Genomic DNA, 17,338 nt, shown 5'->3' with positions numbered 1-17,338 from the left:
GCCGACTCTGTCCTCCGTCTGCGCACTCCAGGAGCTCACCCGACCGAAGCCGCACCTCGCGCCCTCTCAGAAGCCGGGCACCTCCAGGCACCCAGAGGAGTACAGCGGTGTCCAAGAAGACCCTCCTGGGTAAGTATATGGCACGATATGTGTCAGGATTATGGGAGCTCCAGCCAAACAGGTCCGCACAGCTCCTCTACATCGCCACGCCCCCGAGGAATTGCTTGTTGCACTGTTATTTTTGATGAACGGTCAAATTTCTCAATTTCTTTTAGTGCACATGAAAAATTCTGCTGAAATGTACTGGCTGTGTTCTTTGATGGGGATGACTCTTTTTCAATGCGGGGACGCTTTGCACGGTCCTTGTGATCCAAATATTTTTCTAAATTAAATTCTTCATCAGTTGATGAGGGTGAAGATGTGGCAGGACGACCAAATTCTTCTTGTTCCTCCTGACTGTTCTGCAACCTTTTCACCTTACTGCTATTTCAAACAGAGCTTCTTTTCCTTTAGTTAGCTGTTGATCATCTAGAAGAATCCGATGCATTGGGTCTACATAAACAGCTGCCAAAAGAATGTTATTTTGTAATAGTAGCTCCTCTCTCGGTTTCATTGATGTAGCAATGCCACTTGCAATTAACCCTCCTCTTTGGGACAGGTGAAACATCCGGTTCTTCCACTCCTTTAAGAAAATACCTGGAGTTAAGTCCTCTGCTTGTATTTTTTTAGTCACTGTAAATGGGTGCAATTTTTCCAGCTCAGTCACCTGATTCCACTGACTTTCATTTAGCGTCAGTTGAGGGTTAGCCATGTCTACAAGAAAGGTTTTCAGTTCAACCAAGCACTGAATCATTAAGTAAGTACTGCCCCATCGTGTGGCTTGATCAATAATTGCCCCTTTTCCAGCACGTCTCTTCAAAATTGAGTCAACTTTAGGGGTTCTGGCAACAGTAGCCAATTTTCTCACCTTGCCAATCAGTGCAGCAGCATGTCCTTCTTGCAGACTGTCTCTTATAGCCAGCTGTAGCGTATGCACAACATAGCGCATGTGATGAATGAAAGAACGTATTGACAGTTTCAACAAGATCATCTAAACTATCATGTTGCTGTTCATCTGAAGCAACTTCAGTTTGCTCCTCAGTTACAATACTGTGTTTCTCTATTTCAAACATTTCTGTGTCTGTGGACCCAGAATGTTCTTCTAGCTGCTGGTCACCATCATTACTCTCATTCATTAGCTTAATAGTACTTATCATATTTGAAGCATTGTCAGTTACGATAGAAAGAACTTGCTCTTTTTTTAAGTTCATAGTCTTGCAGAACCTTTTCCACCAAGACCTGGAGAAACTCGCTGGTGTGATGAGCTTTGGTGTCTTTTACTGCCAATGTCTTGGTAACTATTTCATTTTTGTCACAAACAAATCGGACATTGATGGCAAAATAGTTCACTCTGTGACGTGTGCAGGCATCCATTTTAAGAAACAGAAAGCGTCCCTTGAGAGTTTTAAGTTCTTCCTTTTGTTTAAAAGCTTCTTCGATTACTAATTTTCTAATACTCTCTCTCTCCAGAGAAACACCAAGCTTGCGGGACATTTCCCCATTCAGACACATAAAAGCTGGTCGTGAAAATAATGAAATAGGCACACTATCCTTTACAACAAGCTCTATGATGTTTTTTTAAATGTATCTACTGTCATTGTCACAGTAACTTTGTCACTGACAAAATATCTTGCAACTGATGGCTGCAAAGTTCTCTGCTCCTTTGTTTGGCTGGAAGAGCTGGGCACTGGTTCATTGGTTTGGATGCAGTCTTTCTCATCCACTGCTTTCAGTACTGCTGGATGAAAGCGCTGTAAATGTCTCTTTAGATTAGAAGCTCTGGTAGGAGCATTCTTATCTTTGCCTGAATATGCACTGATCTTGGCTTCACAGCATTTGTTTTCGTCTGGATCATTTGTCATACACTGACAGACATAATGTTTTCTATCTTGAGGTGAAATGTTCAAATACAGCTGATTTAATGTGACACTTCTTTGACATTCTCAGGTTTTTAATTCTGCATTCACAATCCAAATGACAATTGTTTTTCCTAAAAACAATTGTACAAAATTATTGCCAGGTCATACAACTGATATAGTGGTCAGTAGTACTGTTATTCCTCATGTACTCAGTTAACTGATGCAAAGTTTGTTGAAAGGATAATACTTCTTACAGTCTTCCTCTTCTGAGTAGCAGCTGTGAGATGCTTGGAAGAGGCACACCTAGTAAACATCTAGTCTAGAGAAGGAGCTTTACTACTAAGAATTTGCAACACATTTTCACTTTCAGTTTCATACATTGTAAGTAGGGGGGTTGGGGCACCATGAGGTTAACCAAGTATAAGATTAGATAAGGGCAGTGGAGAACAGTGACACACAAGAAGTAAGAAATGTCTCTATCTCCAGCAGAACTGCTTATCACTGTTGTTCATAGTTTGATAGAACATATATATTTGAGTAACATTTATAAAATTCATATGAAAGTTCAATTATGAAATATTAATGCATTTTTTTTAAAGCTGGAGTCGGTACATTTCTACCGACTCCGACTCCAACCAAAACTAACTCCGACTCCACGACTCCGACTCTACAGCCCTGCTGGATTTATCACCCTCTCCTGGTTTTGGCTTACAAATACTGATGTAAAATACTGACCGTGTGAATGCAGTCTGAATTATAAACTCCCTAACTACCTTTAAAAGCCAAAAGTTGAAACATTTCTTATAAAACCCAATTGCAAAAATAATTTTTAGACCAACATACATATATTTAAAGGGAACCTGTGAGCTCCAAATACTATTTACTTGCAAATATAGTGGTAATCTGCAGGTGACTGGTGGTTTTATCAGTGTTATTCTCCCGGCAGCTGCTCATGTCCAGGCATTAGGGCGATGCCAGGAGCAGTAACAAACCGCGCTCATTACACAGAGTTCTCTGTAATTGTGGGTGCACACTGTGCGCAGAGCTGACTATCAAAGTGCTGGGGGGTAATTACAGTGCACTCACTATGTAGTGACAGGTGACTAACAGCTCCTGCACCACCCCAATGCCTGGAAGCGAGCGGCTGCAGGGAGGATATAACTTCATTCTCTCTGTAGCCGTTGCTCCAGTAAGATAACGAGGGATGGTTTAAACACTATTTGCCTGCAGATTACCACCATAACTGGAAGTAAATAGCGTTTTTGTATGTGACCAGTTTCCTTTAACTACAATGAATTTGTGCCCTAATGTATTCATATTCTTTAAATGTAATGCTCTTGGGTAAAGGCATAGGTAAACCCCCATCGTACCTGTATAAGATTCCACAGAGCTCAATATATGTCCCTAAAATTCAGTAACAAATATATATATACACCACCACGTGTATATAGGTTCGCGCTGGAAAAGAGCCGACTTATTGATTAAATGACTGTCCACATTGTTCAAGAGTCCAACAGAACACCAATCCGAATTAGTATAGATAAAATCAACAGTGTTTCCAACAGTAAATAAATGTTTAAATGTTTAAAGCTCACCCGCCGTATAGAGATGGTGCAGGGAGCCAAGTATTCCTGTCAGGCAGCGGCGAAATGTGAGTCCAGAAATTTCTTTTAGTTAAGATTAGTCCAATAGTTCTAGTAAAGCTAGTGGCTGCCCCGGCCGGTAGCAGCCACCACTCACCGGATAGCAGGTAAGAGCGAAGTCCAGCTACGCCGACACTGTTGATTTTATCTATGCTAATTCGGATTGGTGTTCTGTTGGACTCTTGAACAATGTGGACAGTCATTTAATCAATAAGTCGGCTCTTTTCCAGCGCGAACCTATATACACGTGGTTGTGTATATATATATTTGTTACTGAATTTTAATTGAACAATTTACTCTCGTGGGAGATTGTTGGTTTCGCTGCAGGATTTAGGCTGTTGTGATATCTAGCGCCACTTTTTATATTTTAGATGTCCCTAAAATTGTTTCCAGTTTTGTATAGGTAGATGCGATACAATTCTAGTGTTTTAATATAATATTTTCTTTTTCTTCTTTTCTATCCTTTTGCGTTCTGTAGACATAATATTCAGTTAAAGAATCTTAAGCCGATCCCCCTAAACACCAGCGCAGATGGCTGGAACACTGTTGCAGGGAAGAAGATAAAGAAGACCCCTGCAAGTAGCCCTAGTGGTACTATAGGTAACCATATCTGCCTCAGTTCTGGTTTTCTGTGCAAAGATCCTAGAGGAGGGCTTTACAATGTTTTTTTTTTTTTTTTTTCCAAAACTTTAGAGAAGGATTACAGAGGGCAAAAAAATTATAGTAAAGCTGTGAGAGCTCAGCCTCCATCCTCCCGCATCCAGTCTTCCACAAACAAGTCATTTGGGATGTCTTCAGATCAAGCTACCCTAATCGAAAACAAGGGACGGAGCAGGACTCCTCCGAAAGTGCCTGGAAGGTGAACTGTGATAACTGCAGTATTTGCATTACGATGTGTAAAAACAGCAAAAAAATAAATAAATATATAAATAAATAAAAAAAATAATATATATATATATATATATATATATATATATATATATATATATATATATATATATATATATATACATACATACATACATACATACATACATACATACATACATACATACATACATACATACATACATACATACATACATACATTCAGTCAGTCATGGCCAAAAGTATTCACACCCCTGCAATTCTGTCAGATAATACTCAGTTTCTTCCTGAAAATTATTGCAAACACAAATTCTTTGGTATTATTATCTTCATTTAATTTGTCTTAAATGAAAAAACACAAAAGAGAATGAAGCAAAAAGCAAAACATTGATCATTTCACACACAACTCCAAAAATGGGCCAGACAAAAGTATTGGCACCCTCAGCCTAATACTTGGTTGCACAACCTTTAGCCAAAATAACTGCGACCAACCGCTTCCGGTAACCATCAATGAGTTTCTTACAATGCTCTGCTGGAATTTTAGACCATTCTTCTTTGGCAAACTGCTCCAGGACCCTGATATTTGAAGGGTGCCTTCTCCAAACTGCCATTTTTAGATCTCTCCACAGGTGTTCTATGGGATTCAGGTCTGGACTCATTGCTGGCCACCTTAGAAGTCTCCATTGCTTTCTCTCAAACCATTTCTTGTGCTTTTTGAAGTTTGTTTTGGGTCATTGTCCTGCTGGAAGACCCATTACCTCTGAAGGAGACACAGCTTTCTCACACTGGGCCCTACATTATGCTGCAAAATTTGTTGGTAGTCTTCAGACTTCATAATGCCATGCACACGGTCAAGCAGTCCAGAGCCAGAGGCAGCAAAGCAACCCCAAAACATCAGGGAACCTCTGCCATGTTTGACTGTAGGGACTGTGTTCTTTTATTTGAATGCCTCTTTTTTTCTCATGTAAACTCTATGTTGATGCCTTTGCCCAAAAAGCTCTACTTTTGTCTCTTCTGACCAGAGAACATTCTTCCAAAACGTTTTAGGCTTTTTCAGGTAAGTTTTGGCAAACTCCAGCCTGGCTTTTTTATGTCTCGGGGTAAGAAGTGGGGTCTTCCTGGGTCTCCTACCATACAGTCCCTTTTCATTCAGACGACACCGGCGGATAGTACGGGTTGACACTGTTGTGCCCTCGGACTGCAGGGCAGCTTGAACTTGTTTGGATGTTAGTCGAGGTTCTTTATCCAACATCCACACAATCTTGCGTTGAAATCTCTTGTCAATTTTTCTTTTCCGTCCACATCTAGGGAGGTTAGCCACAGTGCCATGGGCTTTAAACTTCCTGATGACACTGCGCACGGTAGACACAGGAACATTCAGGTCTTTGGAGATGGACTTGTAGCCTTGAGATTGCTCATGCTTCCTCACAATTTGGTTTCTCAAGTCCTCAGACAGTTCTTTGGTCTTCATTCTTTTCTCCATGCTCAATGTGGTACACACAAGGACACAGGACAGAGGTTGAGTCAACTTTAATCCATGTCAACTGGCAGCAAGTGTGATTTAGTTATTGCCAACACCTGTTAGGTGCCACAGGTAAGTTACAGGTGCTGTTAATAACACAAATTAGAGAAGCATCACATGATTTTTCGAACAGTGCTAATACTTTTGTCAACCCTCTTTTTATGTTTGGTGTGGAATTATATCCAATTTGGCTTTAGCACAATTCTTTTTGTGTTTTTTTCATTTAAGACAAATTAAATGAAGATAATAATAACAAAGAATTTGTGTTTGCAGTCATTTTCAGGAAGAACCTGAGTATTATCTGACAGAATTGCAGGGGTGTGAATACTTTTGGCCATGACTGTATATATACATTAGGATGCTTATGGGATCCCAGTAGGCTATGTGAGATATGTCTGATGGCATTCTGAGCACTAGTGTCCATCAGTGTCAGACAGCCCCACATACCATGAGAGCTTCCTTACCATTTCTAAGAGTCTCCAGTCATCTTCAATCTGCAGGACTGCTCCATTCCTCTACCTCGCAACCTTCTCAAGATTGACCGTTGGCATGGCATGGTTTGATTCTGCAGCATAGCAGAATCGTATGGGTAATGAAACTGGTTCCAGCAGTGTGGTTTTGACTAAACCAGCCACTCTTAGGCTGGTAACCTAGGCAACAGCAGTGCACTATACCTACTCAAGGAGAAAATAGAGTCCAAATAGCCAAATAAAATTACATCAAAATTTTATTTCAACAAAAAATAGTAACACACAAAAACAAATTATAAGCAAAAAAATGTACAACTTATACAGTACATGGGTTTTTAAATCACTAGGTGATTAAATCCACAGGAAGCGGTAATTTGAACGTGAAACGCGTTGGGGTACATGGCTGAGGCAAAGGCAGGACCAATCATCATTATGGGTAATTAACCGTTCTTTACCTAATATTATCATGCATTGATGACGGGTGCGGCAGTATGATTTGGAGATTGTTACACTACATGTTATGGTGGTCTGTTAAGGCACACTCAGCTATATACTGTATATGTGACATGCTACAGTCCATTATAACAGATTACATACCCTGTTGTTGCACCCCATGGATACACATATTTTTCTTTCTTGTGCCCCATTTCTACACCTGTGGATTTAATCACCTAGTGATTTAAAAACCCATGTACTGTATAAGTTGTAAATTATTTGCTTTTTGTTTTTGTGTTACTATGTTTTGTTGAAATTTTGGTGTAATTTTATTTGGCTATTTGGACACTATTTTCTCCTTGAGTAGGTATAATATAGCGAGTTGCTTTGTACATGGGTAAACAGTGTTACATTTGTGGTAAAGATATGTGGAGCAGTACACTATAGACTTGTGATTGTCCTCCTTTTGGGTAATTTTTTTTAGACTAAAATGCATGTATTTGTAGTGAAAAAATGTTTTTGCAATTGGGTTTCATTAAAAATGTTGTACAGTTTGCATTTTATAGCCTCTATGCTACTGTGTATTGCTGGTTGCAGAATGAATTAACAGAGAATCTGCCAATGATCTCATTCTGACAGAGATTTTAACTGTTCTAGTCCTTGTCTGAGCTCCTCTCTCCTGAGTTATGACCACAGATCACATTAAAGTTGAATTTGCAGGGAAGCAAGAGCCTGTAAAAGCTAAAAGGAGTAAAATATGTAATGGCACCCAAAGCTACCAGGAGGAAAGGAACTTGTATCGCTTTCAGCCAGAAGGGCATGCAAGGAGTGGTTACTCACCGCTCACTATGCTGTGAGTAGCTGCTATAATCACTCCCGGCACATTGATTGACAGCCTTCCCTGCATCGGTGCAGAGGGAACTGTCAATCAAACTGAAATTAATATTTCTAAACAGTTACAAAATTGTTTTGAAATTGAAAATTGTTTTATTGCATGGTTATTACAATCCGGGACATGTAATAGAAGTTGTCCTAATATGTGACTTGAGAAGAGACTTAGACTTCTTGACTTTTGTCTTCTTTTTACAGGAAGCTTGAGCAAAGTGAGGAATCCAGTTATTTCAAACGCGAGAATGTCCACTTTGGTCTAACCCCAGAGGAGCGTAGGGAGAGACAAGTGATCGAGGAATCCAAGTCTTTGTATGAAATGCAAAACCGAGACACCGAAGCATTTCCAGCACTCTCTGTACGTTCTATCTGCTTATTGCATCTTTCTTGTTGTGAACAAATATAAGATATAAGAAGCTTTGTAGTTTATTGGTCAAATATTTACCAACAGTTTAAGGCTAAGTTCCCACGGTGCAGATTTTTCATGTTGTAGATTTTCAGCAGCAGTTCTACTCGAATTCGCTAATTTGGGTAAAAAAAATATATATTTTTTCACATTTTTTTAATCATGTTTTTCTACTGCAGTTCTTGTTTTTGAGACTTCCCGTTTGCTCAGTAACCCAGCTGTAATAAAACACTGAAGTACATGCATTTCTGCCAGAGAAAACTAAATAAAACCCCATCTTTGTTATTCTTCTTCATCTCGCACAAACGTTTGGTGAAAATCTGCTCGCCTTTACTTTACATACATGTAACAAAGATCTGTGGGGGTTCAAATACTCTGTACATTATTGTTGGCAGCAAAGAAGTGATTAGATGATAAACGGGCATCATTGACCAGGAACTAAAGCTCAAAGGTCATTGAAGGGATTCTCCGTTGAAAACGAATAGACAGGTCATAACTTTTTGATAGGTAATGGTCCAGTCACTTGACCCCAAACAGATCAGCAGAACGGAGAAGTGTTAGGATTTGTGTCCACGGGCCGGATTACATCCGGATTAGCTGCAGATTCAACACTGCGTACAACCGCAGCGTTCAACCCCCAGCGTCCAGATGTTACAGCATAGTGGAGGGGATTTTATGAAATCTCGTCTCCACTATGCGTGTGAACACGCATCCGGCGGCCCTGCGTTTACGGACATGCGGCGCGTCTTTTTAGAAGCCAGCATGTCTGTTTACCTTCTGGCGACGCTCTGTCACCGCAAGGTAAATAACAGGGTCCTATGTATAGCGTGCGGCGATTCCGGATGTGTGCAATGAACACATCCGGAATCACCGCGCGTACAGAAGGGGACGGCGCTTTGGGCGGAGCGGGTTTTCCGCTCTGTCCAAAGCACCGTCAATCCGGAAGGTGGACACATACCCTTATGCTTGTTAAAATGTAGCTGCATTGAGCATGTTCAGCCTACACTTCATTCATTCCCTATGGGGCTGCCGCTCAACCTTTTCCAGCAATCTGATCTGCCGATCGGTGTTGGTCCCAGGGCTTGGATTCCCACCGATGAGTAATCACCTACCCTGGAAAGGTGATAACTTTTTTTTTTTTTTTTAAACTGTACAACCTATATAATATTGTGCTGAGCAGAAGTCGTACGAGTCGACCGCACAGCCTAAACTTGCGAATACAAACTACTACTGATATTTTTTTTTTGCTTCTGCCTAAAGTGGTAAATGTTATGTATATTTTTGTTTAAGGCCTCAACTACTGATTCTGTACAGGGGTCTGATGTTTTACCCTTGAAAAAGGTCCCAGCACCAACTAATGAAAAAAGCACCAGGAGGAAATCTGAAGGAGATGATCAGAAAAGCAAAGGTTGGTTACTATACTTTTATATTTGACATATTACCTACAGACCTATATGGGGGGTGTCCAGCAATTCAACGTACAACAAATAGCGATAGTCAGAAAATACCTTATTTAATAACAAATTGGAGCAATTTCACCTTAACTCTCAAAATGTTAATCTTTTTGTAGGGTTTCATCATGGATGGGTAATAGTAGTCGACAATCCCTTTTTTTTTTCTTTTTTTTTCTATTTGAGATGGGAGAAATGTGTGGGTTTCTCTCTTGAGTTGAGATCATGAATCTGCTACAGGTTGTGAGATTTGGGCTAATAAAGGTTTCTAAATATTTTATGTTGGTGTTAATGTGTTTTTTGTGTTTTTTACTATTTGTTTTTGGAATATAAAAGTCTATTTCTTTATCGCTTTATTGAGGGACACGGGTAACCATGAGGTGTATGCTGCTGTCACTAGGAGGCTGACACTAGGCATAAAAAGTTAGTTCCTCCTCAGCAGTATATACCCACCGAAAGACAAAAATATTGCCAGTTTAAGCTTAGTGTCTGTAGGAGGCAGACCTGGCTATTATCCCAAATCTCTATTTTTTCCTGCAGGTGTCATTGTTATTTTCCCTTTAGGGTACGTTCACACAGGACTTTTTTGCTGCTTTTTTTTTGCTGCTTTTTTTATGCTAATTTTGGTGCGTTTTTTGGTGCGTTTTTGGTGCGTTTTTTTGGGTACGTTCACACAGGACTTTTTTGCTGCAGATTTTTGCTGCAGATTTTTGCTGCTTTTTTATGCCAATTTTCAGCTGCTAGGAAGCCTCACAATGGCTCTTCACACCTCACAATGGCTCTTCACACCTTACTACCAGGAACTCCCTCACAATAGATCACAATCAGGACACCTCACAATGGCTCTTCACACCTCACAATGGCTCACAATGGCTCTTCACACCTCACTACCAGGAACTCCCTCACAATAGATCACAATCAGGACACCTCACAATGGCTCTTCACACCTCACAATGGCTCACAATGGCTCTTCACACCTCACAATGGCTCTTCACACCTCACTAACCACACCCCTAAGCTCTTGGCTGTGAGATCCCTTCCTGCTGGCCATGATTTTCTGCACAAAAAACGCAGCAAATAATGCTACATGCGTTTTTTCAGCGTTTTTGCAGCGTTTTTTTCATCACCCATTCAAGTCAATGGGTGAAAAAACGCTGCAAAAACGCTGAAAGAAGTGACATGCCCTATGTCCAAAAAAAGCAGCAAAGCAGAAAATACTGATCAAACAAAAAACCAACGTGTGTGCATGAGATTTCTGAAATCTCATAGGCTTTACTGGTACTGTAAAAAGCAGCTGAAAATTAGCATAAAAAAAAGCAGCAAAAAAAAGCAGCAAAAAAGTCCTGTGTGAACGTACCCTTAGGCCATGTGCACACGTTGCGGATTTCTTGCAGAAATTTCCTGAAGAAAACCGGAAATTTTCTGCAAGAAATCCGCATTTTTTTTTTTGCGTTTTTTTTCCGTTTTTTTCGCGTTTTTTTAGCATTCTGCAAGCGTAATTAGCTTGCAGAATGCTAAAGTTTTCCAAGCGATCTGTAGCATCGCTTGGAAAACTGACTGACAAGTTGGTCACACCAACTTTTTACTATAGATGCAGCTTATGCAGCATCTATAGTAAAAGATAGAATGTTTAAAAATAATAAAAAAAATAAAAAAATGCTTATACTCACCCAGACATCTCATCAGCGGCGTCCGTTCGTCTTCCTATAGCTGGTCTGTGCGCACAGGGCCTTCCGTGACGTCACGGTCACGTGAGCGGTCACATGACCGCTCACGACCAATCACAGGACAGTGACGTCATCGGCAAGGTCCTTCGCCGCACATCAGCTACAGGAACCGAACGGCAGCGTGCAGCGGTGAGGCGGGAACACTGCGCGGGACATCGAGGGTGAGTATAGGACTATTTTTTATTTTATTTCTTATTTTTTGACCACTTATATGGTGCCCAGTGCGTGGAGGAGAGTCTCCTCTCCTCCACCCTGGGTACCAACCGCACATAATCTGCTTACTTCCCGCATGGTGTGCACAGCCCCGTGCGGGAAGTAAGCAGATCAATGGACTCCTAGGTGTGCGGAATCCCTGCAATTCCGCATTTTTAATGAACATGTTGCTTTTTTTTCCGCTATGCGATTTTTTCGCGGAAAAAATCGCAACATTTGCACAAAAAATGCGGAATACCTTGTAAATAATAGGAGGCATATGTTAGCGTTTTTTTCGCGTTTTTATCACGTTTTTATAGCGAAAAAACGCGAAAAAAACGCTAAAAATCCTGAACGTGTGCACATGGCCTTAGTCTCTTAGCTTCAAGGGCAGCAGGGTGTAATTCCTCACTCTGCCTTCCCACTTACGTGCGTTCAAGAGAACAGTGTGGCATTCCCATACTGTCCACTCTCGTCTCGCCAGGCAGGACCCTATTTCCTGCCACTTCACTGTGTCCAGGGTGCTTCATGATGGACAATCCTTGCCTTATTCCCCAACCCAGCCCCCTCCTTGGAGCGGGCCAGGAGGAAGACAATGGTCCATATCCCAGGTGACCTTCCCCCTTCTCAGGGGTCGACATAGTCCTTTGCACAGTCAAGGACCATGACTGTCTGGGAAGGGAGGACTCCCTATTAATACCAGGAAGCTTCCTTCCTTTTCTCAAGGGGGGCCCTGATGCCGTCATCAAGACTGGGAAGAAGGAATTGGGGTTCGCCTATCAGGTACTGTCCCTCTTCCTTCACAGGCGGGCAGGGTTCATTGGAGATTTTACCGATGCTTTGAGAGGCGCCATTTTCACATTTTCGCACCCTGCCAAGCTTGTAATAGCGCGTTGTTTTTCCTTCTCTGCCCGCCCTTCTTCCCCTCCCGATCTTCGTGCGGCTTCCCTTTGGCGCGTTTTGCTCTTTTCAAACGGTCCAATCAGGGCGTGTGTCTCCCATTTCAGCCTTCCAATCAGGGCGCATCTCTTTTCAGCTGTCCCTCTAGCTAGCCATCCAATCATCGGTGAGGCTCGGACACACCCTCTCCCCTTCCTCATCACGCTGTTCTGTCAGGAGACAGAAAGCTGGCCTCAGCAATGTTTCTTCTGCTTCTGCCAGGAGCTCTCATTGGCAGGATGCCTGCCACCAGAAAGGTGGTTCCCTCCACAGCACCTGGCTCCAGTCAGCATTCAGCCACAGCTACTTCCCTGCAGACCACCTGCTCAGTGCTGTCCAGGGATCACCGCTCTTCTTGGTAGGCGCTGTCCGGGCTACTTCTTTTCTGGCTAGGCTCCCTCTTCAGCAGTATTCCCCAAGCCTGCACATATGCCCAGACCTGGGGAGTCTTTCCCGTGGCCCACAGGTCATGCCAATCCTGCACTCCCTCCACCATGCTGGCATCATAGTAACCCCCCACTGCCTGAGGAGCGTCCACACACCCCCCCCCCCTCCTCCCAGAATGGGCCATGGTTATCTGTCTGTGTCAGACCTAACTTGGGTTTCTCGGTCCCTGGTCCATGCCCTTGACTGTCTACCTAACCTGCCCGCTGCCACCAGTGCCCCGATCGCACAGGACAAATCGCAGGCACCCCATCACCACCCACGAAACGGCTGATCAAGAGTTAGTTCTAAGTAGCAGACATATTCAAGCTCCTCATCCAGCTCTCCATCCCCATCCTTGTCCTCCAGGATAAACTCGATAGCCCATGCCTCCTCTCTTGAGTTGTCTCTGGGGTCTGACTCTGAATCCACTTCAGATTCCAAGCACGACAAGGACCAGACCACCAAGATCCAGGATATGGTGGATAGCCTTATATCTGCAGTTAATCAAACCCTTAATGTTAAGGAAGATGAGGGTTCTCCTCAGGATCACTCCATCTCTTTTCAGACAGTGAAACGCCCTTCCGGGGTGTTTTCCAATCAGAACGAGTTTGGAGGGATATTGCTGAAACACTGGGAACATCCAGAGAAATGGTTCTCGGGTAAAAAACAGATGGATATTCTATATCCTTTTCACAACGATCTTGTCAGTAAGTAGTCCGAGTCACCGGCTGTTGATCAGCCTGCCTCACAAATGTCCGCCAAGACAGTTTTGTCCTTTTCCGATTGCTCATCCCTTCAGGATTCCACAGACAGACAAGTTGAGGCTTTAGCCAAATCTGCCTTTGAGGCTGCTGGCACATCCCTTTCCTCTGCATTTGCTTCCGCGTGGGTGGCCAAATCGTTCTGGAATGCGGATTCAGCCTCCAAGAAGTCTCTGCTAATCTTCCCTTTCAGGGGTAGAGACTCTTCAGCGGCAAACTAGATCACAGATAATTTCTGACGCTACAGGGGGTAAGAGCGCCTTCCTTCCACAACCCAAGCGCCCTTTTCCAAGAAGACGTTCTCTTCAATCTCTTTCAACACTTCTTCTCCTCAGGGTACTCTTCCAAGCAGGACCATCAGCCCAGCGGGAGAGAAGCAAGCCATCATTTAAGTTAGTCCCTAGCTGGCATCCCAGGGTTCGTCCCTCTAAGTCTTCCGGTTCCCGATCCAATAGATTTTCTTCAGCATGACAGGTCATCCCCACCTGGGACTCCTACCAGGGTGGGCGGCCGTCTTCTTTTCTTTGGGGACGCATGGCTGTCGGTAGTCGACGACATCTGGGCCAGAGAAATAGTGACTTTCAGCTACAAAAGAGTTTTCGTCTCCCCCCTGGGAACTGGTTCTTCATGTCCCACCTGCAAAGACTTCCAGCTCAGGTCCCAGGTTTCTTTCAAGCCATTTCTTCTCCGAGCTTGAGTCGTCCCCAAGAACGTTTTTTTGGTTTCTATTCTAATCTTTTCGTTGTCCCAAAGAAGGACAACTTCCTCCGCCTAATCCTGGACCTCAAGTGTATGAACTGACGTGTGCATCTTTGCAATTTCCGAATTGTAATCCCTTCGATGGAACCTAAGGAGTTTCTCTGCTCGCCGGACATTCAGGATGCGTACCTCCACTTCCCCATGTGTGTGCCGCATGAGAGATTTCTCAGATACATGAATTGTGAAAGTCATTATCAGTTTACTGCTCTCCCCTTCGGCCTACCCTCTGCCCCCAGCGTGTTCACGAAGGTGATGGCATCCTTCATGGCCATTCTGCTCTCCAGGAGGATTGTCATCATCCCTTACCAGGACAACCTCTTAATCAAGGGGCCTTCTTTGCAAGACTGTTGCCAGAGTGTTCAGATTATCGTAGATATTCTGGCCCGGCTCGAATGGATAGTCAACAAAATGAAGTCTTCGTTGAATCCGACGCAACACATTACTTTCCTGGGGATGTCATTTGATACCGTCCATGCCAAAGTCTTTCTCCCGGAAGAGAAAATCTCTGCTCTCCACCTGGGAGTCCGCTCTCTGAAACGCCCATCCTCTCGCTCCCTCTGCTTCTGCATGAGCATGCCTGGGGAAGATGGTCACGGCCATGGAGGCCTTGCCCAATTCCACAACCGTCCACTTCAGATGCCCCTCTTATCAACATAATGACAAGGTGTATCCTTGGATCATCCCATTATACTTCCCCCTGGTGTACATCAGTCATTAACATGATGGACCCTCTACTCGTTTCTTCGTCTTGGGAAATCCTTTCTCCCACTCCATTGGAAGGTTGTCACAAATGATGCAAGTCTTTTTGGTTGGGGAGCAGTCTTTCTGCATCACACAGCCCAGGGCCTCTGGAACCATTGGGAGGTTACCCTGCCAATCAATCTCCTGGAGATAAGGGCAGTGTACCTCTCTATTCTTCACTGACAGGACCTCTTTGCGTGACATCCAGTTTGCATTCAGTTGGACAACGTCATGGCCGTGGCGTACATAAACCACCAGGATGGAACACGCAGCAGTTTTGTTCTGGCGGGGGTATCCAGGATCTTAGTCTGGGCATAAGGTCATGTAACAGCAATCTCAGAGGTTCACATTCCGGGAGTAGAGAACTGGGCTGTCGACTTTCTAAGTCGCCAGTCTCTCCCCTCGGTCGAGTAATCGCTCAACTCAAAAGTGTTCAACCAGATCTGTCAGAAGTGGGGCACCCCTGACGTGGATCTAATGGTGTCTCGGATGAACTAAGGTGCCGCACTTCGTGGCCAGGATCCTCTGACGATCGGTGAGGATGCCCTGGTCCTATTTTGGTCTCCCTTTCGCCTTCCATATATCTTCCCGCCCCTCCCCTTAAGAGTTGTCAAGAAGATCAAGTCAAAGGGAGGACCCATAATTCTGGTGGCTCCAGACTAGCCCAAACGGACCTGGTATGCAGAGCTAATAAACATGCTCACAGACAACCTCTTGGAAACTTCCCGACCGTCTGGACTTTCTTTCACAGGGTACCCTCTTCCACCAGAATTTTCATTCATTTGAGCTAAATGGCATGCCCGTTGAGGCCGCCATTCTGGAGGAAGCAGGGTTTTCATCTCAGGTCATATAGACCATGATTAGTGCGAGAGCCTGTGTCGTCTTGTATTTTTCATAGGACCTGGAGGGCCTATTTCTGCTGGTTTGAAGACCGTCTTTCCCCATGTCCTTTTCACTATCAGCCATTCTGGCTTTTCTTTGGTCTGGCCTTGACTCCAAGCTCTCCCTTAGCAGGGTCAAGTTTCCACCCTCTCAATTCTGTTTCAGAAGGATCTGGCGTGTCAACCCCAGGTTAAAACCTTCCTCAAGAGTGTTGCTCATCTGGTTTCACCTCATCAGCCTCCGGTAGATCCATGGGACCTTAACTTGGTCCTATTTGTCCTTCAGCACTCTCCGTTCAAGCCCGTTCAGGACATTGCAAGTCCCTTCTTTATGGAAGGTTGCTTTCTTGGTGGCTATCACGTCTATCAGTTGAGTTTCGGAACTGGCGGCTCTTTCCTGTCATTTTCCTTTTCTCATTATTCATCAGGACAAGGTCGTTCTCGGACCGGTTCCTTCTGAAAGTAGGTTCCTTTTTCCACATCAATGAGGATATTATTCTGCCTTCCCTTTGCACTTTTTCAGTTCATCTCCTGGAAGGGTCTCTCCACAAGCTGGATCTGGTCAGAGCTCTTTGCATCTTCCTCTCCATGACCGCTCCCTTTCGGTGCGCTGACTGTCATTCCTGAGGGACGTTGTAAGGGTCTTCAGGTTCTAAATCTACCATCGCTCACTGGATTCGTTCTGCAGTCTTAGGGGCATATCAAGGCAAGGACAGACCACCCCTTCCTAGGCGAAGGGCTCGCTCCACCCGAGCGGTGGGGGCCTCCTGGGCCGTTCGTCACCAGGTCTCTGCATGTCAAGTTTGCAAGTCAGCCACCTGGTCTTCACTTCACACTTTTGCAATGTTTTACCAAATTCATACTTATGCTTTGGCAGATGCCAGCCTGGGAAGAAGGGTTTTGCAGATGGCGGTCGTCCGACCTGAGTTTTCGAATTTATTGTATTCACTGCCTTGGGACTGGTTTGGGACATCCAATGGTTAACTGTCCCCCAATGAATCGATAAAGAAAGATGGATTTTTGGTACTCACCATATAATCTTTCTTGGAGCCTTTTTTTGGGAGACACAGCACCCTCCCTGTTTTGTGCCTATGTTGGGCCTAGTGGATTGATGTTTTGGTTTCTATGGTTGCTTTTCCTAGTGTTTTATCATTTACTTTAATTCTATTATTTTAAGCTATTTTCATAATTTGGATAAAAATGGAAGATTACCTGTTGTATTTAAAAGGAACCAATAGTTTGTTTTCCACTAGTCATTAGTTAAGGTAACTA

The 17,338-nt window shown here is 43.6% G+C and overlaps 1 protein-coding gene across 1 annotated transcript in view; it reads left to right on the top strand.

The window, feature by feature from the left end:
- OTUD4 (OTU deubiquitinase 4) overlaps positions 1-17,338 on the top strand; it is a 120,387-nt gene that overhangs the window by 87,555 nt on the left and 15,494 nt on the right. The window contains exons 12-15 of the mRNA XM_077279276.1: positions 4,080-4,201; positions 4,295-4,460; positions 7,985-8,141; positions 9,480-9,597. Of these exons, the coding sequence (XP_077135391.1) occupies positions 4,080-4,201; positions 4,295-4,460; positions 7,985-8,141; positions 9,480-9,597 (563 nt within the window). The remainder of the gene's footprint in view (positions 1-4,079; positions 4,202-4,294; positions 4,461-7,984; positions 8,142-9,479; positions 9,598-17,338) is intronic.

Source organism: Ranitomeya variabilis, chromosome 1 (genome assembly GCF_051348905.1).
Source record: "Ranitomeya variabilis isolate aRanVar5 chromosome 1, aRanVar5.hap1, whole genome shotgun sequence".
NCBI classification, from domain to species: domain Eukaryota; kingdom Metazoa; phylum Chordata; class Amphibia; order Anura; family Dendrobatidae; genus Ranitomeya; species Ranitomeya variabilis.
This window is presented reverse-complemented; position numbering and strand designations above follow the sequence as displayed.